The 26950-nt window shown below is 46.0% G+C and overlaps 1 protein-coding gene across 2 annotated transcripts in view; it reads left to right on the top strand.

Annotated features, from left to right (window-relative positions):
- The window catches only part of Smad1 (SMAD family member 1), a 62163-nt gene that overhangs the window by 5071 nt on the left and 30142 nt on the right, over positions 1 to 26950 (top strand). For both annotated transcript variants that reach the window (XM_036187386.1, XM_036187385.1), the window contains exon 2: positions 20841 to 21401. In XM_036187386.1, coding sequence (XP_036043279.1) covers positions 21002 to 21401 — 400 coding nt within the window. In that variant the 5' untranslated portion in view covers positions 20841 to 21001. The remainder of the gene's footprint in view (positions 1 to 20840; positions 21402 to 26950) is intronic.

Below are 26950 nucleotides of genomic sequence, written 5' to 3'. Positions count from 1 at the left end.
AGACAAATTCAGTCTGTGTCATGCTGTTTTGGGGGGTGCTTTCTCCTGTCACCCCTGTGTAGAAGAGAGAAACGGGAGTTCATGCTTATCTAAGCCCGCACATGGCTGGAAGGCGAGTTTGACAGTAAGGTAATGCTCTACAGATCCAGTCAGCGGTGCCCTGCGTTTCTGTAATCCCGCCCTTGCTCTCTGTGGCCAAGCCCAAGCCGACGATGCTGTGGAACAAAGTCGCCGTAGTCTTGTTCCTGTGTCTCCTCAGAACTGTTCTGCTCCCCCTGAGCAGTGAAACCCAGCAGCTGAGGTGAGAATAGTTCACTGCAGATTCCTTGGAGACTTTATTTTTAAGGATGGTGTCAGCTTTTGTAGAAAGTCTCACAACTTACTTGCTCCTAGCCTTTTTGAGGAAGGGTCTGAGCTGTTTGCAAATCTGATGTTAACATGGTTCTGACATCTTTTTACTCCCTTCTTCTGATCCAGAAATGTTGATATGTAGTTGTGAGTATGTGTGCATAAGTCTATGTGCTCAGGTGAAGTCCACCATTGAGACTGTTTTGCCAAGGGCGTCAGAGACTAAAGATGCTTATTGTTAAACATTAATTTAAAAGGTTTCTAATCCAGTCAGTTCCTTCTAAGTTGGGCAGTCTGAGGCCCAGAGAAGTTACCTGGCTTGGGTGATGTTTCCCATCTATCTGATTGAAACCGAAAGCTAGGCCTGGATCCTCTGAGTATTGAGGGGTCATTTATTTGTTTTTTTCCTGTTACACTTAGTGTTCCTGAGGCATTGAACTGAGCACATCTTGGATCTTTTGGGAAGGGGAAGAAAGAATTTTTTTGGGGGGGGGCATGATATTGATGTTTTTATACCTAACATTTTTTGAGCTAAGTAGCAATTAAATCTGACAACCATAGAGAAATGTTTGCTTTCAACAGATTAAAATTGATTTTTTTTCATTCTAGAAATTGAAATGAAAAACCTCATGTCTGATTTAATCAACAAGATCTTATTAGAAATGGGTGGCCAAAGTTCGAATTAAATCAGACAGTTATGACATACTAAGAAATACATGCAGTCCTTTGGACCTTCTAGAACAGCACCAGCTCACCAGCTGAAGTTTAGGATCTCTAGGGAGCAAGGTGGGTAGTAGGGAGAGAGTTGGAAAGGTCTGGGAAGAAAGAGGGTAGGTAGTTGAGCTATAGAAAGATGGAGGAAATTTAAGTCAAAATGATGTTGAGGTTGGTGAAATATCTTGGTATCTCTATGTGTGGTCTGTAATTTTGGTACCAAGACTATAGGCTGTGTTTGGTCATTTCACACTGTGTCCCCTTTTGCCATTATCTGGTAGTAGGAATACTCTAATCTGGTCATCAGTGATCTGATCTGTAGCAAAAGCACATGAAGTGTTTTCAGCACTCAATTCTGCAGCTGCCTCTCTTAAGGGAATCGATGGGGCTAAGAAGCATGGTATTGTAACCATTGGGATCCAAATCGTTCATTTCAGCGTGTGCTGAGATGGGGCACAGTTGGTCCACAAAACAGCATTGGAGGCTCTTGCCGGCCTGTTTGCAGAAATGAGCAGGATGTCCAGGGTGTTCAGTTGCATAGAGGACGAAGAGTGAAAACTTTCCTGAATAGTTCAACCTCAGCGAGCACTTCAGTTTTGGAGGAAGCACTGGGAACTGCCATATTTGGACAGGGTAGCAGCCTTGCAATTTTCATTATAAACTGAAAACAGAATTTGAGGAAGGATTCCCTCCTGAGAAGAAAGCATCAGTGCTCTCAGGCTCCCGGAGTCCTTGCCTGTTGATTCTCCTACATCTCATCTCTGCGTGGTTCCAAGTGTCTAAGAAGAAGCCTGTGTTTCTCTTTGAAGAACCCACATGTGTGGTGTGGGAGCTTGGTGGTAGTGGCAGTTTCTCCTTCTTCCCCCTCCTCCTCCTCCTCCTCCTCTTCCTCCTCCTCCTCCTCCCACTATTGTTGTTATTGTTATTAGAAACACGCCTGCATGGAAGGAGAGAACACAGCAGAGAACCAGCAATTAAACATCCGTATGTTCCTTAGCTCGAGTGTCAAAGAATGTTCATGGTCATGTTTTCGAAAGGGAGAGAAAAGGGCTACTTGTTGACTCAGGAACAAGTTATGATGTCACATTTTGGATGCTTTATCTGCAGCTTTCTTTAATTTGAGGGCTCCTGTGCTCTGCTCCTTTTCTTACAGTCTCAGATAGTTTGAGGGTATGGTTATCCAAACTATTTATTCTTCCTCTGTCTGTCTGTCTGTCTGTGGTTTCTCTGTGCAGAGTACTGTACAGACATTTTTCCTTTCAGTTTCAAACACCACAGAAAAAAAAGGTAGCTAGTTATCTTCAGCTACTATAATTAGGCATTAAATTAAGTTGTTCATTTAGTTAAATGCAAGGGCTTTTATTTGTTTAGACTGAAAGAAAACTTTTTAATGGAAGAGAGATATTTAAATAAGCCCCTTATTTGGTGATTTTTGGTGTAGTAGTGTAGTTAGTGGTTTTTTGTTTTTGTTTTTGTTTTTTTTGTTTTTGTTTTTTAGTTTTAAGAGTTACAGTAATTCATGAGAAGACACATAAAAAATGAAAGAAAAGAAATCAGTAACACTGTACGAATTGTTACAGAGCAACCTAGGGTTTAGCCTCACAGCTCATGGAGGACTCCTGTGGGGTAGAAGTACATGGGGCCTGTATCGGTAGGGAGCACAGTGGGTGAGCAGGAGTGAGTGATCCCACAGCAGTCCTGTCCAGTGGAAATTCTGTGGTGGGGCAGGTGTCCTCTGCCACCAGAGCCGTAGCCACAGGTGACTGCCCAGCACAGAGTGTGGCTGATGGAGCCGAGGAACGGCCTTATGTGGGTCAGCTAACTTGTGCTTCGCTGTTTCCATTAGCAGTGTGTGGCTGTCAGAACGAGGAGCACAGGCTTACCCTCTAGTGAGCTGACCCGCCTGACCTTGGTGGGCATTCCTAACGGAGCCTGAGATAGGAGGGGAATGTGCCAAAGTTGAGATGAACACCTGGAGGTCTTGTTGTGTGCCAGAATGCAGAAGCGTCAGGAAGTCAATGCAAAAACTTGGACTTGAGTTTGGAACTGAGTCAGTAGATGCTGGATGCAGCTTTTTTCTTTTCTTTTCTTTTTTTTTTAAAGCTTTCTTTCATGTGATGATTAATCTTTGATGAAACTGGTAAAGAACAACAACAACAAACTAATGAAGACTTGGCCATTACATGGCTGTGAAATTACCAGAAAGATGCCAGAGATGACCACGAACCTCTGGTCATCTGGGAAACTGGTGCACCAGTACATGGTAGTGAGGGCTAAAAGGCTTGTACAGGTGATAAGTTAGGATTGATGTGTTGCATTTCCAGTGGGATGCCTAGTTAGGTTGTGTAGGTAAGTTAGACATGCAGAGCTCAGCACTTTTTGTGGGATCTTTGTGCAGGATGAGGGGAGTGTTGTGCCTCTAGCCACCTGCTGTGCACCCAGAGAGAACCAAGGGGGAAGGCACAGCACAGAGGTTCAGTTTTCCATCCAAGCTCACACCTCGGAAGAGGCATGTCTGAAGTAGTCAGAAGCGACTGTAAGAAAGATATAGTAGCATCAGAGGAGTAAAGAAACCAGGACTCCATGCTAGAGTCCAAAGGAGGGTCGGAGAGAGGGCGCGCCTGTCACTTGGGCTAAGGGGAAAAGGCATAATTAAGTAAGTGACTGTAGCTGTGGAGAGAATGAGTGTATGAAGAAATGAGAAATAGGTTCTTAGACTCCTGCTAGTCCCTTATTTTTTTTAATATGAGACTTTGTATGGAGAGGTGGAAGAGACCAAGGACATCGATTCAAAACAGTGTGATTATGATCTGAAGCACAGACGACAAAATCCCGACCCTGTAATGTCTGAGCAGGACCCAGGTCACAGGAGGAAGCACCACAGCAGCATGCACAATGGCTGTGCTGACCGCATTGCCGGGCGATGGTCGCCTGGGTGTAAGATCACATTGTCACTTTTGGAAAACTGCTGTGAGCTTGTGGTTCTGCCTCCCTAGAAGAGAAGTGGAGAGGACAGCACAGCCCAGGGATTGCTATGAATAGGAAATACATGTTTTTGTATTTTATCCAGTTTAAGATGTTACTTCATGTTCTACCGAGGAAAAGCGCCTGTCCAGTTAAACATGGTGATCTAGGAATCATACTCTTTGTGGCTTTAGAGATGTTAAAGTAGTGTTCAAATGTAGGACTTTGTGGCTTTAGAGATGTTAAAGTAGTGTTCAAATGTAGGACGAGTTGCGTCTCTCAGCGGCAAGTGCTTAGCACATGAAATGTTCGGCGTGGGACCGGCCACATCCTGAATATTCGGCTGTGGTAACTGTTTATACAAATCAGTGTTTTTGCAGTAGAGAATGTTAATGAGGACGGTATTGCATCCAGTCCGGATAAAGGGGTGCTGGGGTGAGGAGTCTAAAGAACCAAATGGTTGCAGAATAGGGAGTGACAGGAATCTTGGAGAAAGAAAGTGGTGGGAACCAAGTCTGGAAATTTGTAAAGCATTTCCTGGACAGTTGCTGATGATGGTTTTTAGAAAATATGGTAACTGAACTCAGGGATGAATCCCTTTAAAGAGCTAAGGTAAGTTATTGAAATTGCTCAAAGCCTTTAAAAATTAGTATTCTGAATTTATCCATGCCCTTTTTAATTGGCCTCCCACCCCAGTACTGGGATTGAATATCCGAGTCTTGGCCTCTTTGCATCATTCCTTAGTGTTAAATGTTGTCCCACTCTGACAGCACAGACTCATCCTAGCAAGGTCCTTCCCATGTTACATGGGAAGAAGGTTGGCGTTTGGCAGTCTGAAGGAACTGCAGATCCCTCTGGATGTGGCTCCAAGGGACAAAACCAGAGGAGAAAAGCTTTGGGTATGACAAATGTCAATGGTGCATCAGATATGCAGACAGCCTGACAGCAGGTCTCCACAGTGTTGCTGTGGCCTGTAAGAACCTTCCAAATGCAGCGGGAAGCAATGCCCCAAAAGAACCTTCGCCAGCAATTTACAAACAGATGAAACACAGGCTGATGAAGTGCCCTGCACCAGCTCGTCACTGGGAGGCAGGGGAGCAGTGTCATTGTGAATCAGAATGTGTGTGTCTGGGAACACTGGGAACAGAGGAAAGGGGCCCAGTATTTCAGAGCAGCCTGCTGGAATCAGGGGTTGCAGGGGTTGTAAGCTACATGTAAACACACATTTCCTCCACAGTAGCCTGCTTCCCTCCACGACAGGCCTTGGGGTCAGGGGTCACCTACCTAGAATTTAGCATTTCTGGCCCTGTTAGGGCTCCTGCACATGCACGTTGCTCAGTCAGCTGGCAAGATTAATGAGCCTTGAAGATAACTCATCTTCCCTAGGACATTGTGAAATACCCACCCCTATCTCCTGCTTGTGCCGTAGTATTAGATATCACAGTGGCATATACTCATTTATATGAGATACAGGATGGCTTGGAATATGGCTTTGATTATGGAGACGGACTGGTTTATGAAGAATCCCTTTATGCAGTAAAACTTCTTCTCAAGTTAAAAAGGCATCCAGATTTAGACCCCTGGTTTTCTGTTACAGATAATAGTTAGTGGTCAGGGGTTCTAAAAGACTTTTCATACACTGCCCAGAAGGAGGTCTGATGATGATAGGTGAGATCCCGACCCAGCTGAGTCAAATTCCGTCCTGCCTCAGCCTTTGGTACAAGGCTCTTGCATAGCTACTAGACAGAACTTGTCTAGCTCCTCACCATCGCCTTTCCTGTAAATTGCCTAAAAATATTTCCAGGTGGAGAGGAAGGCTTCCTATCTCACCTGTACGCTCCTAGCCTCGCCTGCAGCCTTCCCCTCTGTATCCTTGAAGTCTCTTCCAGAGTGATAGGAGGAGGGACGCTGGATTGGTGTGGTTTGGTCAGATGTACCACCCAAACACTTGGAGCTAATTGGACAGGAAGAATGAATGTTGAGACGTTAATTTTTGTAAATGTAGTGACTTTTTAAGTGTGTGTGTGTGTGTGTGTGTGTGTGTGTGTGTGTGTGTGTGTGTAGGTCTGTGCACAGCCTTTGGGGATCAGTCCTCCTTGTTTCCTTGTTTGAGGCATTGATGTTCCTGTCTCTGCACTGCTTACTCCAATATGGTTGGTCTGTGAGCTCCTACTAGAGTGCTGGCATTATAGATGTACACGACCACAGCTGGCTTCTTTCTTACTTGGTTCTGAGCATCGAACTCAAATCATCAAGCTTGTCAGGCGAGCACTTTTACCTGTTCTCCATCTCCCTGGCCAGGTAGCTTTTCCTGATGGGAAATAAAATAACTGTAGAAATTAGGCATGCCCCCTTTTAAGAGCTGAGGACAGTTGGTAGTGTGTACTTGCCGCCGTCTCCTGTTCCAGCTTCCTGTTTTGTGGACAGCCCTTGCTGGCTGTGCAGTCTGGAGGGGTTAGTAAGAACCTCCTTGTTTTCCCTGTTGTCTTTAGTTAATTTCTGTTTAGTTTGTTCAAGCTTGAGAGAATGTTTGATAGGTTTGAAGTGCTTTTTATGCTAACTGAAAAAAAAATGGACTTATCATCTAGATGATTGGCACAAAAACTAGATGACCATTATCTGCCCTTAAAGAGAGTCATCAGATTGTATAGGATGAGATGTTCTGTGTTCCAGGAAAGCCTCCTTCTCAGAGGACACATCTGGTGTTGTGATTTTGGGTTTTAAGTCAGTATTAACCAACTCAACAGACACTGCATTTCTCCTTAGCGTCCTGCACAAGACTGTGGCTTGGGAGGGACAGAAAAGTGTGTAGTTCCTACCTGAGGAGGCAATCTAGCTGGTATGACAGCAATATGAAAGGTTGTGTGACGGGTTGCTGTTAATATTATGGAGCTGAGTTTGAAGGCAGTTCATGTATGCTTGGGGTAGTCTCATAATCAAGGGATTGGGGAGGGAGTTTGATGAATTGGTAGGGTGTTCTAGATTGATTATTTATTGTATGTGTATTTTTATGCATGTGTGCATGCCATGCTGTGCCTGTGGAGGTCAGAGGACAACATGAAAGCGCAGGTTTTCTCCTTCGACTGTCTGGCTCCAGGGCATTGAACTCAGGTCATCAGCTTTTGAGCTTTCTTGCCTGTCTGGGAAAGCGGTTCCTGACAGCCTACCTTTTTCCTTAGCTAATTCTCTAGCAAGCTTCTGAATGCCTAAAATGTATATTTATATTTACTGCATATCTTGTACAGTTTGATAAAGTTGGGATAAAGGATCATAAATACAGGACTTGGACTAAGGAGCTTGCAGCTCTGAGGAACAGCACAAACCTGCTTGTCGAGTCTAGCTCTGTTGTAATACCTTTTATTTCAGTTATCATGTTAACCTGTGTTCCTTGAGGGTATGCAGGGTGTCTTCATGATCTCTGCAAAAGCACAGTGGTTCCCACCTGGCCGGCTCCTCAGAGTCCATCAACACCAGCCACACAGGACAGCTGGCTGTCCAGGGAGCCTGGCTACAGTCAGGTGTCCGCCTGGCACACTGGCCATGTACTGAGTGCATTTTTCCGCGTTGATGTTTTTGAAAACATGTTAGGAAATCTACCATGTTATGTTGTAAGTGCCTTGTGGGTATGACCATGAGTGGCTTTCGTGTTTGGGTGGCTTTCATGCTTGGGAGCCCGTGGTAGGGTGTAGGGCCATTGTAAGTGCTGAAGCACATCAGTTAGACACTGAGGACTGTTGCTCTGTTTTTCTCTGAGGAGAGAAGAATTAGAAGGTATATGGGCTGGAGAGATGATTGCCCATCTGTTAACAGCACTTCCTGCTCCTGCAGAGGACCCACATTTGGTTCCTAGCACCTGCCTCAGGCAATTTAGTCACCAATGCCTTCGACAGGCCTTTTCAGGGATTGCACGCACGCGCACACACACACTCCCCCATAATTTAAAGAGAAAGGGTGTGTGTATTGGACATCATTCCGTCTATCCTAGCGGGAACCAGAAACACCTCAAGTTGAATAGTTAGCAATGCAAAGTAAAGCCACTGAGGCCTCAGGTGCTTAGACGGTGAAGAGAAAAAGAGGAGAGGTGTGGTGGAACCGAGCATGGTCCCCTGGCCATGTCTGGGAGGTTGTTTAGTTGGCACAGTCTGGAGGCAGGGCTTGCGGACTGCATTTGGCTTGTGGGAACCGGGGGTGGGGGGAGGGGCAGGGATGCGTCTAAACTGGTGTCATGCTGAGGTGGGAAAGTCTTGGGCATGGAAGGGGGATGAGGAGGCAGGAGGATAACGGAAGTGATGTCACCAAAGGGGTAGGACTGCCATACCGGCTTTGCCTTTCCCTCCACCCTTCACCCCTACTTCCTACCTCCCCCCTTCAGAGTCCAGACAGCCTGGGACTTGCAGCTGCGTGCTAGGCTGTACAATGACAGTTGTAATATTTTTATCTTTACTAAAATAAGATGCTTGAAAAAGTTCTTGACTAAATTTTCTTCACCTCTATGCTTGCTCAATTGGTAAAGTATTATCCCAAGATCAGGAAATGAGCCTGGTAGTTTATTTATGCACTGTTTTATATTTTTAATAAAAGGCTTTGAAAATAAAAAATTTTAATTCTATTTATTCATTTATGTATGTATATGTGTGTCAGTGGGTATGTGCATGTGTGCCATGGTGCACACTTGGAGGTCAGAGAACAACTTTCAGGAATCACGTTTCTCCTTCCAGTATGTGGGTCCCAGGGATGCAACTTGAGTTGTAATTGGCAGCCTCTACCTGCCAGCTAGTATTGTCAGCCCAGAAAATGAATTTCTTTTCTTTTTTTTTTTTTTAAGATTTATTTATTTATTATGTATACAGAAGAGGGCACCAGATCTCATTACAGATGGTTGTGAGCCACCATGTGGTTGCTGGGAATTGAACTCAAGACCTCTGGAAGAATAGTCAGTGCTCTTAAGCTCTGAGCCATCTCTCCAGCCCCCAGAAAATGAATTTCTAAAAGGGAGTTTAGTATTCCACAGACAGCTAAGAGAGGGACACCAGGAGCGGAACCTGTTCGGGCTGCTGGTGTGACGCTTCTGTCTTGCTCCACTTCCGTCAAAGCTCTGTAGGTAAAAGTGAGTTGAATTTTGTCATGGCCATCCTCACAAGACCTGTGATTTGTCCTTGTTCTAAGATGGGGGCATACCGAGAAGGAGAACAATAAAACAGAAGTAAGTTAGGAAGGGAAGGAGTCGGAGGAATTAAAATGAAATACTAAACAAATCCTCACGCTTTATGCAGCAAACGGAGTGGGTGGTGTTTTCAGGAAGGGGGGATGGGAGGAATATGGAGGTTGGGTGGCCTCAGTGAGTCCCTTGGCCAGCGTTTGGGTCTTGGTTTTCAGCCTCTAAAGTAATGCAGACCTTACAGGATTCCCATTGGGGAGGAGGGAATTGGTGCCTGTGACTGCTTCAGTGTTCCTTGACTTCTTTCGGATTTCCATCGGAAGGGAGCCATATAGCCTAGATACGCAGGGGAGGTATGGCTGCAGAGAGACAGAGAGACGGCGCTGGCCATCCACAGTAGACTGCCGTCTCCGTTTCCTCACCGTGTGGCTCACACTTCCTTCCCTCCATACTTATTCTGCAAGCTCCGTGGTGGTAGGAACGCTCATACTTGTTCCTTGCTTCTGTGCTTTTTTGGGTTGGTGGGGAGCCCTTCAAGAATTTGTTCAAGTATGGACCAGTGGGTGTTAAAGCTGTCCAATAATTGAGCAGGTACTGGAGGGAATGGGTTCTCAAGCCTTCCTGAGAGCATTGTGCTGTGTCTGTCCTTCTGACTGGTAAGTTTTACAGGGGGTTACTGGATAGGACTGGACTTGATCTGAGGCAGAAAGGCCTCGGTTATGGGACAGGGAGGCCATAGCGGGGAGGGGGGGGGGGGGGAGATGGCGTCTGTTAGCTCTCAGGTGGAGGGAACTCTTCCTGACTGAACAAAAGTGAACACTCCAGCTTGAAGCAGCCTGGCTTGAAGCGGCCACATGTGCAGTGGTCCTCCAAGATTGGAAGGTTGACAGTAGGCTGCCATTGATTCTGTGGGACTCACTCAGCCCGGTTTCAGGGGTTCTCCAAAGTTCATCTCCACAAACTGGTTTTCCCAACTCACCTTTGCTGTTGAAGATGTTCAGGTAATAGAGAACAGTCCCCCCTTTTCTGGGTAATAATTGTCTGTGTTGGGAATATTGGTGTTGATGAACTGTTGGTGGAAAGAGGACTGGGTTGGATACCATTTCATAAAATTGAATTTTTGATCATTTAGGGGAATTGCTTAAAAAAAAAGAATTCAGTTTCACCCATGTTGTTTTTCTAGGCAAGTCGTGATCTCTAAACTGGGCACAGGGTTGTACCGTGCATCTCTGAAGTTCCTGTTGAGTGGCCCCCAGTCCGTGCCAATGCCCCTCAGAGCCTTTCCCCTTGGTAGATGTAAAATTCAGTCGTAGAACCTGTTGGTCACCATGCTGCCTTCTGAGGCGCTGCAGAATGGACCCTTTACCTACTTTCGGCGTTCCTTGTTGGGTTTTAAACGTGAAAACAAGAATCTGGTAAAAGAAGTGGTTGGCTCCCGCACCACCAGCTCCCAGCGACGGTCAGTTTTGCTTGTTTCTGACAAGGTCTGCAGAAGCACATCCTCTGCACAGAGACAGGCTTCTCTTTTAGAGGTTTTGACGAGGTTTCATGGGAGAGACACTGATTTGTAGCGAAGGTTCTTTTTTCTGTGACTCATGAATGTATCTCTTCTTTTTGCCTTTTTAGTAATAACATGTTCCCCAATGGGTTTATAGCTGGTGTTGTTAGATGTCTGTGTTCTCTAGAGCTAGGTATGAAGGCGGACCTTCACTCTCGTTCCTCTGGTGACGATGAATTTCTCTCAGCACCCTCTCAACCTTTGCTTTGCTACCTCCAGACCATTTTCTACCAACCCCTGGAAGAACCAGCTCCCAGAGGCTCACTACTCCCTCCCTCCCCGTCAGTCACTCACTGCGCATTGGTCTCCTCCCTCCTGTCTTAGGTTTGAGATTCAGTCTCCTGGTCACCATAATACTGGGTTTCATCCTCTGAGAAGTAAGTAGGTCTCTCCCTATATTTAACTGTTTTCTCTATTTGCACGAGCAGTGTTCTTTACCCATGACTTTCTTCTCAGGACACAGCCTTCCGAAGTCTGAGCACTTCTCACATACTTGCTGGTCCAGACCTTTAACACCTATGTCTTACTGGATGCCACCTTCACTCTGTCACAGCCCAGCAGGCTGTAGTAATCCTGTTAAACTGCAAGTCTCCATTGGGCCCAGATCTTCAGCAGTTCCCACTCAGGCTGGTCCCTGCTTGCCCCCTCGCCCCCTCCCTCCCCGTCCATTCCCCCACTCCAGCCATACTGGACTCCTGGCTCTCCGGGACATGGCAGGCTGGCTTTTGCACTTGTTCCTGTTTGCCTTGCTTCCTGGGTCTCCTTTCAGGGCGTGTTCTCCATGAGGTGTCCTTGACACCAGAATACAGGCCCATAGGTTTCCGAACACTGTCCTTGTCTCAGTACTTACAATAATTCTTGGCACATCCTCGGTGTTTGTTGAGTGAATTTAATAACTGTGGTAGATACCTTCTTCTTTTTAAGTATTAAAAGATAATGTTAGAACTTAATTAAGCAGAAAGGAAATGAACAAATTTCATTTTACATATATAAGCAGTATATCCAAAGAGCATCACTTGGCAAATGGCTCCATTAATGGAATATATTCAAATGTTCAGCATGCTACTGTTTCCAGACCAATCTTATTATATATTCACATTTAATCCTTGTAACAACCCAGTCAGGTTGGTGGTGGCATCAGCATGCTGTGGTAAAGTAACTGAGAGTCAGAAGAGGCAGCAACCCTACAGTGGGGAGCAGCAGTTGAGGCCCTTTCAAGTTAAGGACTCTTGTTTTTTTATTTAAAAACTATCATAAAATGGTTAAATCATTTAAAAAAAAAAAAAGACTTCATTTAAAAGCCTGAAAAACAGGCCCTAGCTAACTTTGGTTTTAGCATTTGTTTCCATTTTGAAAACGTAAAGTAAACGGTTAATGTTAAAATTCCTGACAGTGTCAAAGCAACAAGTTTTATCTCTCTCACCTGTGGAGGAAGTGGCCTCCGCCCAGCTTGACTGAATTAGCAGGGAAGTGATTTTTTCAAGTGATAAAAAGAAATAAAATTCCATGCTCTTCCCACAGGAGGGGTTCAACAATTGGGAGAGAGGCGTGAGACCATATGTTGGTTTGCAAAAGGATATAACTCGTAAAGATGTTTCCTTTGATCCCGTGATGGACATGGATGTGTTTCCCTTCTAGAGGGTCCTGATTAAATTAAGCAATTAAGAGCGGAGCTGAAGGATCTAAATATAGGGAGAGAGTTCATGCTGTCCTGCTCTGGGTACGCCAGCACGCCCCACAGATGGGCCGCTCTCACAAACAGCACCTGCAAGTTCAGAGAAACAGACAAGTGTGTTCCCAACGATGCTGGGCAGCCGGAGTTGGAAGGGAAGGGATGCCTTTTCCTCCTGGGCTCAAATCCCACTGCATCTGTGGGTTTGCTGTTTGAATTACTTGTTTTTAAAAACCTGATTCATAAACTTTTTTTTTCTTTCTTGGGCTTTTTTGTTTTGCTTTTTGAGACAGGGTCTCACTGTGTAAAATTGCTGTTCAAGATAACAATAAAAAGAGAATAGTGTTTTGTTGTGTTGTGTTGTTGTTGTTGAGATGACTAAGGCTCTCCTGTATTTCAGGAGTGAGGACCCTGGTGGGCTTTTTCAGGAGGTTGTAGGGACCTGGATCAGCCCAACGTCCCTTCATGCTGATTAAAGAACCCAGTAGAGTTTCGGGGAAATGTTAAGGAGATGAAGAAATTCCAAGTCTGGTGGTTGAAGTTGGGGACAGTAAGGAAACTTTGAATTGGGATGATTTCCTCAACCAAAGGAGTAATTATCTAAGGAGAAAAAAATCCTGAAACTTGCAGTTCCTCGGGGAGTCTGTTGACACGAACCAGCGCCCCGTGGGGAAAAGGATTTGTGTATGCAGAGGAGGAGGAGGGGTTGTTTTCTAATAGCGGCAAGCCACACCGAGACACATACCTGAGTATCTAAGTAGTTGCATCCCGAGAAACCCTGTTGTTGTGACAAACTCTTTGATTCTTTTTCATCAAGGGGACACTACTTTTGATGACATTTGCAGTGTCATGGCCCTAGTAGGCTTGTAAGTGGTGATCTGGGATTCACACTCTGCTGACCTCCAGGTCTCCTGCCTAATCGACACTCCTCAGAGACCATATGGCAGCGCCCAAGCCTGTCACACTGAGACAGAAAAGTGCAGTTGATGCTCCCCCTAAGGCTCCTGGTCCAGCTGAGCTCCCTCCCTCCTGGGGTCCTTCTTCTTTCCTCGCCTGCTACCCCTCCCCCATTGGGGAAAACCCAAACTCTGGAAAGGTGTATTTTTTTATGAAAGCAAGGCAAACTAGATACTCTACCTCATCAGTCCATGAATGACTAGGACCAGCGGAGAGTCCTGTGATCTCTGCGCATCTTCATATTGTTTTCTTACATAGGAATTTTGTAAAAATATTTTTTTCTTGGGACTTGACTACAAGTTCATTTTACTCTAACTTTCTAGCAATGAAATAGTCTTTTTAATATGGATCAGGGGCCAGTAGGTAGAAGGCTAGAGTCCCAGCCCATGGTGGAAGGTGGGAACTGACTTCCGAAAGTTGACCTCTGACCTCTGTATGAGCAAGGTGGGTGTGTGTGTGTATGTGCGTGTATATAGATTAGGATGGCTTCTAACTCAGAAAGGGGTACATCACTCTGCCTAGCCATTCCCCTCACCCTTTTAATCTGTCTTGGACCCCAACCTATAGGAAGGGCTGCCCACAATCAGGGCAGCGCTCAGTTTATCTTCTCTGGAAAACTCCCTGACAGGCCCAGAGGTGTGGGTAACTAATTGAGGTACTTCCTAACCCAATCAAGTTGACAATCAAGATTAATTTACCAAAGCCGGTGTCTTTGTCAGGCTATGGCGGTGTAGCCATTTCTGGGAAGCCCCTGTGTGGGCTATTCCATGAGAACTGAGAATTCTGTCTTGCTTTTAAAATACTTGACTTTATTGAAAGTTTTGAGCTCTTGGCCTTCTGAAGTTCTGGTTAATCCAGTAGCCTAATTTCATGTAGACCTAATGATTATAACGATGGTTTTTTGTACCCATTTTTTTACTTCCCCATCTTACTCTTACCAAAAACCCTCATTGTACTTACTGAATTACAGGATTTTTGTTTTATGGTATATTACTGTCAGTAAGCTTGTGAAAAAGAAATTCTCCTTGGACCCTGCAGCATCTCGTCTTTAGTTAGCGCATTGTTTCCGGGAGTGTGGGGAATTAAATATTTTAAAATCCATCTTAGAGTAATGGAAGTTAGATTATAGAGGCCCTGGTATGCTCCTCTTTGTCTCCTTCTGGATGTTCCAGTTTACATATTTCGGAGGAGGCAAGAATTCTCCTCCTTGGCTGGTGAATTGGATGCTGGAGGAGGCTGTGTCTATCTCTGATGCTGATTCAGAACTCCACTGTTGACTCCAGACCAGTGGTTCTCAGCCCGTGGGTCATGACCCCTTTGTGAATGACCCTTTCACAGGAGACCACCAGAAAACACATATTTGCATTACAATTAATAAGAGTAGCAAAATTACAGCTATGAAGTAGCAGCGAAATAGCTTTATGGTCGGTGTCACCACAACGTGAGCGAAAGGGTCCCAGCATTAGGAAGGCTGAGAGCCACGCGGGCTGTATGGGTGGATCTCTCAGGCTGCTGTGATGTCCAGGGTCTATGACAAGATAGTTTCCTATATTAAAAAAAACAACTGACGCAGGCCTACAAGCCTCTCCGCAGATTTTGCTTATTCTCTGTGCCCACAGGATCTGTCTGGTGTAGTCTGGAAACAGGCCCAGTTTATTTATTGAGTTATTTATTAGAAAAAAACTTTCTTTGAAAGTATGGATCAGGCTGCACAGTGGTGGCACACACCTATAATCCCAGCAGAGCCAGGCGGATCCCTGTGAGTTCGAAGCCAGCCTGATCTACAGAGAGCGATCCAGGACTGGCACCAAAACTACACAGACCCCCCCCCCCCCAAAAAAAAAAGGATCAAACAAAATCTTTGTGAACTTTTTTTCATGAATAACCTGCTCAGCTGTTATGCAGTTTCAAAGTAAAGTTAATTAATACCCTGTGCTTTTTGTTTGGCCCAGTCCTCTTGATCATTAGGCCCTGATATTGTGCCATTAGTTAAGGAATGGGTCAGAGATGAGAAGTGGGCGGCCTGCCTCCTGTGTAGCTGAGCACTAACCTGTCAGTTACTCTTTAAAGGTAGTGTGAGCCTTGGATTTTCTTCATTTTACGAAACATTCTTACTAGAAAGTATAATTGTCCCTCAGTACATGTGGAGTCCTGCTTTTCATCTAGTCCACTGGTTCCCAGGGTTAGAACTGTCCAAGCCCAGGCTTGAGTGTCTCATTTCTCTTCCTCTTATTAAAGGTCCATCAGGCTTCCTACCTGTGGAGATGGACTCCAGGGCTCTGAGGAAACCAGAGGACCTCCGTAAGCTGCACGTCTTCCGGTGCTGCTCACATCTGTGTACCCAAAGCACCTAACTCAGTGAGGCTGCTTAGTAAAGAGTTCTGCCCTGTGGTTTAAGGAGAGTGTAAATGATAGGTGCCGGTGCATTTTAGGGATGAGTGTGTGTGTGTGTGTGTGTGTGTGTGTGTGTGTAGGTCAGAGGACACCTGTATGGAGACAGTTCTCTCCTTACACTTGCACTTTTACAGGATTGCCAGGATTGTGGGCTATCTTGCCTGCCCAAGATCCATTTTCTTAAAACATCAGCTGTTGGTTGAGTCCACAGATACAGAACTCATAGATGTGGAGGATGGACTTCAGATACAAGCCAGTATGACTGTTAAAACTTTCTGAGGAATTTCGGGCATTGAACACAGAGACTAGTTTGCCGATATTTACACAATTGGGTAATGATGTGTTTCTTTACTAGGTGATTGGCTGGTTCTGTTTCCTCTAATACAAAGCAAATTATGTAGCAATTAAGAGTAGCTTAAATTTCACCCCTTTAATGATAAGAACACCCCATAAATTTCAGAGTTAGCCATTTAAAGTTGAATATTCTAATGTCTGACTTGGAAGTCCTATGATTGAGAGTTTATAAGAGAAGTTATGAATTAAGAACCATTTTTAAGTTATCCTTTTATTATTTTTGGAGCTGGGTCACACTGTCAGTCCAGTTATGTGTGTGGGGATGCATGTGAGTACAGGTACCCACAGAGGCTTGAGGCTAGAGGCATTGGATCCCCTGGAACTGGAGATGTCAGTTGTGAACCACTGAATGTGGGTGCTGGGAACCGAACTCGGTTCTGCAAAAATAGTCCCAGCTCTTAACTGCTGAGCTGTCTCCTGCCCCTCACATCATCTGACTTCTGAGTACATAATGCAGGCTTCTTCAGTTCCTGGTGTGCGCATGTGCGCGCGTGTGTGTGTGTGTGTGTGTGTGTGTGTGTGTGTGTGTGTGCGCGCGCGCGCGCGCATGTGTGGTGGGGAAGGGGGACGTTTCTAGTCTTTAAACCCCGAGTACTGCTGCTGTTACTGTTGGGCACACTCACACAGTGCTCTGGACCCTCTTGCCGTTACTGTTGGGCACACTCACACAGTGCTCTGGACCCTCTTGCTGTTGCTGTTGGGCACACTCACACAGTGCTCTGGACCCTCTTGCCGATACTGTTGGGCACACTCACACAGTGCTCTGGACTCTCTTGCTCTCATAGAGTCTGTTCCTCAGTAGGGTTGGGAGCTTCAGAGCTGACACAATCCACACAGTGGATGTTTGTATAGCTAATTATTTTCCTATTATAAATAATTCTGATAAAAATCTTGGTGTGGGTTTTTTTTTTCCTTTCCAGCTTAGGAATATTCTCTGCAGGTAAATTTAAACTTCTGATGAGGTGGCTGAGTGGCTGCCTGGGGGTGTTCCTCACTGGATGATTTTTTTTTTTTTTTGGTCAGTGTGAAATGTTTGTATTTGCACTGGAGGGAAGGGAATCTGTGTATGCTGACTCATGTTTTTATGTTGCATTTAAAATTGATAAGGCCACTTAGCTTCTGACATAAACTAAGGCAGGAAGTACAAAACAGGACAGAAAGAAATCTGGTTGTGTTGCTGAGTCTGTGGAACTCGTTTTTTGAGCTGCTCACATGAGGTGGGTTCCCTTTTTGACGTGCACCTGGAAAAGCCCCGACTCTTGGAAGCAAAGGTCAGTTGTCAGTCTGTGTGTTTTCATGGCTGTTCTGCGTATATTCCTAGGCTTGTGATCTCTTGGTTTAATTCTTGTGAGTGTCATCCAGACCTAGCCTGCAGGTGCCCACTGTGTTGCTCCCAGCCTGGTGTGTGCAGAGGCCCTCAGATCTTGAAGGGCTTTGCTTCAGTTCAGTCTTCACTGCTGCTGTGCCTGCTGTCATCGCCGCAGGGGTTGACCCTTTAGGATTCCTGTCCCATGTCTCAGTGAAGATGTTTAGGACCTGGCTTTAACAGTCTGTGCGGTAGAGTTAGGGAAGGGGGTTCCGACCTTGGTTCTGCCTCTCACAGACGTGGAGTGGAACAAAACATTGAAGTTTTCACAGTTTTACTTTCTCGTGTCTAAAGTAAGAAATGGAAGCCTTTTTCAGAGTTTGTTGGTAAGATTAAGCTGGGTGATAGGAAGTGCTCAGAATTCAGTCTGTTTCTAGTCCCACACCTCCTTCAGGGCTGTCTGAGGCGTGTGCTTTGGAGAAACTTCCCGAAATCCCTGGAGTTGTGCCTTCGCTTCTTTTGTCTTCTCTTCTCTGTATTAGCATTTGACTCTATTCAAGCCCATGTGCCAGGCAGTACTGGAGCCGGTGATACCCCAAGACCAAGCCTGACAGTTGGGGTGCTTCCTCCAGTGAGTGCAGCATCTTCCCGTAGCACCCCAGAAGGGAGAAGGCAGGGAGAGTGTGGAAGCTTCGTTCCTGTGACCAACCCCCTCCAGGGGCCACACCTAATTCTATAAGGAGTTGGGGTTTCAACGTGAGACTTTGGGGACACACGTGCAAGGATCAGCCTGTACCCTTGCTTCTGTGTGTTTGACAACAGGCACCATGTTGCGTGTCCTTGGGACTTTGTCAGCGGTCCTTCTGGATGAGGCCCTGGAGCAGCAGTAGAGGACAGCTCGTCCTGGGGGCTGGCATTGGATTAGCCATTTGCTCCGAGGAGCTACTTGGATGTTTGCACCCTGGTTCTTCCTTTCAGGGTGTTGGTCACCCCCACCCCAATGCCCTGGTTCTAGGCACTTGGGATAGCTGTTTTGAGGAGAATAAAGATCCAGTATCCTGGTTCTTAGGCATTGCCTTCTGTCCCAACACACTCACTTCCTATGGTACACCATCGTCAGAAAATAACCCTCAACTGATTTTGAGATAAATAAGCCCTTCTATTTGAAAGTCAGTGGTTAAAATATTAAAAAGCTATTTTGGGGGTAAAAGAAAAGGGCTGGAAGAAACTCAGGGCCTCTAATTTGCTTCTGGGGGTCTGGAAGGAAGCAGTCTTTCCAGTTCTGGAGGGGAAAAAAAAAAAGAGTGAATTACCATATCAATAGGTAGGTGCTAACCGAGTGTGACGTCTGATAATGGCTTCCCTTTTTGTTTTCTCTTCTCTGTCCTGTTAAGTGAAAACTTCAAAATAACTAGTAAATTAGGGTGAAGCTCTCTGAAAGGACAAATAGTCTTTGCTGAGTGAAGCCTTTCCCTTGGAGGGACTCAGGGAGGACGCAGGCTTTTCATCTTAGTGTAAGTCCTTGGGAGCCCAGTCCTCAAACAGTTACTGAGAATCTGTCTGTACCAGGTACCATGCTGTGCTCCGAAGATAGGAACAGTCTGTGATGGAGTGGCCAGGTCATTTCCTCTAGTCAGGAAGACAAAAGTGCAGATTATCCCCGTTTGCTACAGTGACCATTCATAATCATTTTTATTTTAAGATTGAGGACCAGGAAGATTGTCCCCAATTTATTCTTATTGGTCATTTGTGCTTTTTCTAGATTACTGATCAGTCTTGCTGAGAGATAATACAATTTTATTAGTGTTTTGATTATGTTTCCTCTAGTATACTTTAACAAATAATTTCTCAATTCCTTGTATTTTTTGGGCTCAAATCATTATTCACCTACCCAGACTTTTTTTTCTCCCAGTAAGTGCATTTTAGCTATAAATTTCCTTTTTTTTTTTTTTTTTTTTTTTTTTTTGGTTTTGGTTTTGGTTTTTGGTTTTTTTGAGACAGGGTTTCTCTGTGTAGCTTTGCACCTTTCCTGGAACTCGCTTTGGATACCAGGCTGGCCTCGAACTCACAGAAATCCACCTGCCTCTGCCTCCCAAGTGCTGGGATTAAAGGTGTGCACCACCACTGCCCGGCTAAATTTCCATTTGATTATGGCTTGTCACATCTTACTTTTTATTTATTTATTTTTGGTTTTTCAAGACAGGGTTTCTCTGTGTAACCCTGGCTATCCTCTGTAGACCAAGCTGGCCTTGAACTCAGAGATTTGACTGCTTCTGCCTGGGATTAAAAGCGTGTGGCACCACTGCCCAGCTACATCTTACTATTTTTGATGTCATATTTTTATAATCATTCAGTTAAAAAATACTTGGTCTCCACTGTCATTTCTTCATGACTCGTGGCTAAAATGGGGTTATTTCTAATCACAAATTATTGTTGATACCTTAGCTATCCGAAGACAAAGAGATCTTAATTATTGTCGATAGTGTGGCTGTACGCACAAGCTGCAGCTATCAAGAGTTGTTCACCTTGCTTGTTTTGTTCTTTTCTGAGACGTGGAGCTCACCAGTTGGTCTAGGCTGGCCAGGCAGCAAGTTCAGAAACCCACCTGTCCCCCCCCCCCCCCCCCCCCCCCCCCCGCCCCTGGGGCTGGGGCTAAAAGCCGGCCCATCACTCCTGGCTTTTAGTGTGGGCTCTGAGCACAGGACTCACCCCCCACCCCCACCCCCGCCCAGCGTCTATGAGGCAGGCACTCCAGGCCTTCCACTGGTTCCTTTGCCCCTATATCTTACATCCCCAGTGACTGTACTCCTTTCCATGCTGGTTTCCGTGTAAGTTGGGTCGCACTCTCCACTGAGTCTGCCTGCTCTTGCTATCAGTTAGCATGTCCATCTCCTGCTAGGCTTGTGGCTTGGAATCCTTGTTTTGCTTCTCGGCAGGTTTCTGTTGAGGCTTGTCACTTGCATACACATTTGAGGTGGTGATATGCAAATTGCCTGAGTGGATAGCTCTGCCTGAAACACTCACCTGACCTTTGTCCAGGGCATGGTGCTGCTCTGAGCAGCCTGTTCTCACCCTCTTGTAAAGCCGCCAATCCTGTTGCCTTAAGGCCCCACCTTTATAATCTAATTTAGCCCTAGTGAGTTCCTTAGCGGCTCTAAGCCCGAGTACAGTGGGTCTCCGTGGGCACTTCGGCTTTAATGTATGAGTTTTAGGAGAACATCATAGGCTCAGGAGCTTAGCAGCAAAGGCTTGCATCTCTGTCAAAGCCACGGAATTGTGAAGATGAACAGTGTGAGCCGGGGACCACCTGTACAGAGAAAGACTTGAGTAATTAGTACCTGGTACTTAATAATTAGTTCATTGTGACGTGTCTAGAGGTACTTTTAAAGCCAGTTTCCTCTCCTTTCTTTTGCAGGTGCTAACTTTGGGTCCCCTTTTGGAAGAGGAGGAACAGTATTTTCTACTTTTCAGAACTGCCTGAGGAACTCAAGAGAATCTATGTAAATGAGCTGGAGTCTCTTCTGGCCTCCCCCGCTGCTCTGTGTCTGAGGAGTGTGAAGAACCACAGCAATCACTATGAATGTGACCAGTTTGTTTTCCTTCACAAGTCCAGCTGTGAAGAGACTGCTAGGGTGGAAACAGGGTGACGAAGAAGAAAAATGGGCAGAGAAAGCCGTGGACGCTTTGGTGAAAAAGCTGAAGAAAAAGAAAGGGGCCATGGAGGAGCTGGAGAAGGCCCTGAGCTGCCCCGGGCAGCCGAGTAACTGTGTCACCATTCCCCGCTCCCTGGATGGCAGGCTGCAGGTGTCCCACCGGAAGGGATTGCCTCACGTCATTTATTGCCGCGTGTGGCGCTGGCCCGACCTGCAGAGCCACCATGAACTGAAGCCTCTGGAGTGTTGTGAGTTTCCTTTCGGCTCCAAGCAGAAGGAGGTCTGCATCAACCCCTACCACTATAAGCGAGTGGAGAGCCCTGGTGAGTGGGGTGCACTTTGTGTGCCCATGAGTCCTGTGAGGTCAGAACAAAAACACCTTTCTGCCGGGGCTGTAACTAACTCCAAACTATTTAGGGGAGTTTTGTGTGTGTCCGTACAGGCGCGTGTAAAGGGAAAGAGCACAGGAACTCTTGTATGTTGCTCAGCCTCCGCTCCCTGTGACAAGCATCTGTAACAGTCTCTTGATAAAGGTTCCCTTTGGTTATGATTTTGAAAGTGGCAGTCCTTAGTCCCACTGGCTCCGGGGCTCTGTCCCGTGGCACCTCAGCATCCTGGGGTGCAGTGGTGGCGGAGCTGGGGCCCCACTGTCCCCTCCAGTCACGGGGAGACTTCCCACTAGGCACCTGAACGTTTGGGGGTGCATTCCGGTCAAATTTCAGCAGCCCTGGAGTATTTCATACATGTGACCAGGCTCCCCCTCTGAGTGATCTTATTTCTTAGAGTCGGCTTCTGAAGATTGGGTTTTGCGTCTGACTTTGCTTCGTAAGGTCCACATGGGTTCTGTATGTCTTTCAGCAAGGTTAGCTGTGCAGTGCGTCTCTTGCGTGTGCCCTGAAGGACAGGCCGGTGGGGCGGCTGTGAGTAGCACCACTTCAGCCTTCGCGGCAGCTCTTTTTGTTGTCTGTGTGGAAGTGGGCCGTGGTGTGTGCCTGGTGGGACTTTGTTCTGCTGTGTGGGGATTTGATGCTGTTACTTTAGAGATCTGTCTTTACGTGTGGTCTTGGGCTGTGGTAGAGGCTGTAGTCGGCCGCTCGCGTCTGTGGATTCTGCATCCATACGTAGAATCAGCTGCAGATGAATATACTTAGAAAAGGAACCCTGTCTCTATTGAGCAGGCCAACCCTTCCTTCTGATACTTTCTCTTTCAGTTTTGGTGGTTGAAGAGTGAGTGGACGCCATTCTTCCTGGGGCTCAGGGTTCAGCAGCTCTTGATGGGGTGGGCCTGCTTTCTCTTCACCAGGCCTCTGACTCCATACGAGAGCCACCACGTAGAGATGCTGAGGTCTTCAGACAGGTTGGCTTACGTTGGCCTGATCTCAGCTTTGTGGCCAGCATAGCTCAGCCTCAGTGATGGGCTCCACTCCCTTAGTGTCGGGGTGGATCTGTCTGTCCCTTGTGCTGGAAGGAGCCAGCGAGAGACAGAAGCCCCCCTTATTCTCGAAGCAACTGTGTGACTGTCTGCACAGCATTTCTATCATGTTAGGCATTGTTCAGAGCCGATTTAAAGTGGAGGACAGACAGATACAGGCTCCACACAAGTACCGTGCCATGTGATATAAGGGACTTGAACATCTGCAGACGAGGGCATCCAGGGGAGCTCTGGTGCCGGTCTTCCGTGGATATAAACCACTACATTTTGAATTTATATAGTTTGCCCTTGAGTTTGACTCCATGTCTGGACAGGCAGATCAATTGGCAGGTGGTTCTGTATTGAAGCATGAAATGTCGCACTGTGGTTCAGGATGATTTTGCTGGTGGATTGGTTCACTTAGCTGGTGGTTTCTGAGGGTCCCCAAATATAGATGGTGTCAGTTTCACGGGGCTTCCCTCCCTCCCTGTTCCTGCTCCTGGACGGCCAGGTGATCTTCCTCCCTTAGGAACTTCAGGCCCTGGGGGGTAGAGGTGTTGTTTCAGTGATGGCAGACATCCAGCTTGACACGTGGGATGTGTTTGTCACCAAGGGCATTTTGTCTATTTGTGGAATATTTAAGTCAAGTAAAAAGTAAAGACTAGGGAATAATTTGCTAATATTAGTGTCCACTGCCTAATTTAAGAAAGAGAGCATTTAAACTAAAATCACGTGTTTCCCTCTGATTACATTTCTGTTCGTAACTACTGTTCTGAATTTGACATTCATCTCCATGCATATTTTATACTAATACATTTGTCCATAAGAACACATACCATTTTGTATATTTTCAAATATTATATAATGACATTAGATTTTCCTGGAGCCGATTGTCATGTTCATTCCGTATCATGCTGTGTGATTCTATAATGTACTCTTTCATGATTCCCTTGTCTAGTGCTGTGAAGGACCCTCTCTGTTGGAATTTCATTTGGGATGGATGGATAGAATTATCCATCACACGTATTATTTAGTATTCTGTAAGTTTTCACTGTACACTTCTTACATGACTTTATTTCCCGGTGACTTTTTGTTGGCCCCTTTGAAAACGACACCGTCACAGGTTGCTCTGGGCTAAGACTACATTTCCCCTTTCCCTAGCAACCTTGCTGGGTTCTTGTTAGCTTCAGTATTAGCGTTCTTTCCTGTTTGTAGGTCTTGTTGTTCTTCACTTTGAGGAACAGGTCATATACAGACACATGGTTTTCTTTCAGTCTGAAACAGAAATGGAGACGGGAGTCTCAGAGAATGAAAAGAACTTTGCAAGGAATACATTCAAATTGGACTCTGGGTACATGTGTTTCGGTCCACAGGGAAAATTTTAATGTCACTCAAGTAATTAAAGTAACTCCTCCATGTCGAGGGCCTTAGGTGTCAGTCACCTGGAGAGCAGAGGGGTTTGAACTTGGGAAGTACTCTCACACCTGAGACCACTGTTGAGAATGCTGTGGGTGTGTGTCCTTTCTAACCACCTTGTCCTCCCTCTGCCACAGCCTGCCTGCATTTTGCCCTGCGCTGCTGCAGCCCCTGCCTGGCAACCCCTACCGTAATCTGCTAAATTTGGTCCTGACAGAGAGGCCTGTTGCTCATTCGTAGTGCTCCAGCGCCCGTCCCACTTCTTTTCCGTTTTCTCCATGGCTCTGGGCTTGAGTTCTCTGCAGGCACTCAAGGCCTTTTGCTCTGTAACTCCTACCTCCTCTCATGGTCCAGCTCACTTCTCTTTCTCCTTCACGTCGAAACTTAGAGATCCGTGTAGTTGGGACCCATCCTCGATCCCACCTTTTTCCTTCCCCAGAGAGATCATGCCTTTCCCACAGCAACCGAGCTTTGCTTCACAGTCAGTTCCTGTTCAGCTCATCTCTGGGTGAAGAAAGTGTAGGGCAGCGACAGGGACTATTGCTGATCACTGAAAATGCTGTGACTAGTTTATTCATATGGCCGTCTGCTCTCTAGAGATGAGGTTTCAGCGCGTTTGAAGTCTTTGGAAACCGACTCCCCCTCTCTGGTCATTTCCTTGCTGATGTAAGATGAAAGGGATGCCATCGCAGATGCAGTTCTAAGGTAAAGGTTTGATCAGGTGGAGAGGTGAAGTATGACTCCAGGCTTCATGTTCTTTCTCCTCTTCAGCCAGGAACCTTACGAGGCATCCACAGGACAGTTCTGGAGCTCCCTTGAGGGCAAGGCTGAGATGTATTTGGTCTAAATATACCAGGGTTTTGACGCTTGTCTTTCATGCTGTGAAGTGGTATTGTATCCTCTCAGAAGCCATGTATGTGATACGTGACAGCCATGGGTTGCCGGGACTCTGATATTCATGCTAAGATTGTTGACCCCTGGTTGAATATCCAGGCCAGTCAAGCCCCTCTGAACTGGTGAGGTTCTCCATTCACAAGGTGCTAGTGGATTAGTCTTTTAAGTCATTCAGCATTTGGGGGTTTTCTTGTTCTGATACATATAGAAAATTGGCCTGCTCTTTCTAGATTTTTCCTTCAGGTAGTCATCAAGGTTACTGAGAGAAAGATAGTTGATTCTGTTTTCATTTGGCTCAGTGCAGATTTTGTCATTTCCTTTGACTATCTTTGCTTTCTATTTCTTTGCCCCCAAATAATTTCATCAATTTAAGTAACTATAGTTTCCTGTTGACCTGTGGTATGTATTTTGTTATGGATAAAACAGTGTGAAAATGGGGGCAGGGAAACCCCAGCACGGCAGAAACGTTAACCCTGTGTTCACCACAGCTTCGGTGGCATGTGTGAAGCAGAGACCTTTCTGTGGAAGGCTGTACTCTGGCCATTGTGGAAACATACATCTTGCAAGAGCATGTTTGGGTTTTTCTCCCACACACATGGAGACACTTGCAGGAAATAGAAAGTTCCCAGAGATCTGAGACCCTGAGCTTACTGCTGCCATAGCAGTCTGACTGTTTGCTCAGACTTTTACTAGCCTTTGGAGTGGAATCTGCTTATTAGTGGTCAGATTAAATATTGCTTCTCTTTTTCTTTTCCCAAAGTATGTGCTGACCGAGGCTGAGTAAGTCACCTAATTGTGGTATTGAGAAGACCATTTGACTGCTGTCCGCTGCTCCCAATGTGCCTTAATGGGGGTTTCCTGGCTCCTGGCCTCTTGTTTTCCCTCACATGATCCTTTAAAATTATGTTTTTGCACTTTGAACTTCACCATGGAAGTCCTTATCAAACCTGAGCTTAAACTTCTGAGATTGTCAGGTGTGCCAACACACACCTATATTCCCAGCACTCAGGCTGAGGCAGAGACTTGAGAGTTTGGGGACACATAGTAACAGCCTGTCTCATAAGACCCCCTAAACAAATGGAGTCTGTTAAAGAATGTTGCTGGCTTGTTAAAATGGAAATATTCTGGAAAGCCTCCCCACCTGTTGGCTGAATATGGGCTCCGACTCCAGCTGTCTCTTCATCCTGTGATTTGTGGTGTGGCTTGGTAAATTTTACCTGGAAGAGGACGTTTCGAACCTTATAGAACTGGAGAAAGATTCATTATTGCCCAGCAGGAATAGGGCAGGGGAATGGATGTAAGGCAGGCAGCAAACCAGGATATTTGACAGTTTGGTGTCAGACTCTGGTGATGAATCTGTAATAATCTCAACTTAAAAAGTGTCCTGTCGGTGAGGCGGTGGTGGGGCACACCTTTAATCCCGGCACTCCAGAGGCAGAGGCAGGCAGATCTCTGTGAGTTCAAGGCCAACCTGGTCTCTACGTGAGTTCCTGGACAGCCAGGCTATGCAGAGAAACCCTGTCTCAAAAAACAAACAAACAAACAAAAAGTCCAACCAAACAAGTGAAAGTGTTCTGTGAAAGATCATCAGTTTGTCTCACAACTCAGTCCCTCCGGTTGCTTCGCCCTCCGACGCCCAGGGACCTGGTGTGATGGTGCAGAAATGATTTGCACCTAGTGACTCTTTCCCGGGCCAGCAGTGTGCAGTGGGCACTAGCATGGAGTGCCATTTCCAGTCAGACACATCATCTGTTGAAATTGCCAAGGGCGCTGACGTCCCCAGGGCGCTGCACAGTTGAGCTCTGAGCTAGGCGGCTTAGGCAAGAGTGCATTTCCAACCTAGAGTGTGGACCTCAAAGTTAATTGGGATGTAATCCCATCATTACATCCCAGAGTGCCTGTGTAGTAGGTTTGCTGGGTTGGGGGCAAGCATTGACTTTGCTTAAAGGTTTTGAGGTTATAAAGCAGATACCAAGATGTGTTCATTACAAAGATTTTGAAGTTAACTATGCTAACTATAAAAATTGAGAGAGCGTGCGCTGTGTTCCAGTACACCTAGATTTCTCTTCCTTCTGACATTTATAATAAACACAGGGCTGGCTCTACAGGAACTGTGCCCATCAAAAAAGACTGGCATGTACTTTTAGTAGT

Source organism: Onychomys torridus, chromosome 5 (genome assembly GCF_903995425.1).
Source record: "Onychomys torridus chromosome 5, mOncTor1.1, whole genome shotgun sequence".
Classification (NCBI taxonomy): Eukaryota; Metazoa; Chordata; class Mammalia; order Rodentia; family Cricetidae; genus Onychomys; species Onychomys torridus.
Note: the sequence above shows the minus strand (reverse complement) of the source record. Positions and strands in the feature narration are given on the sequence as shown.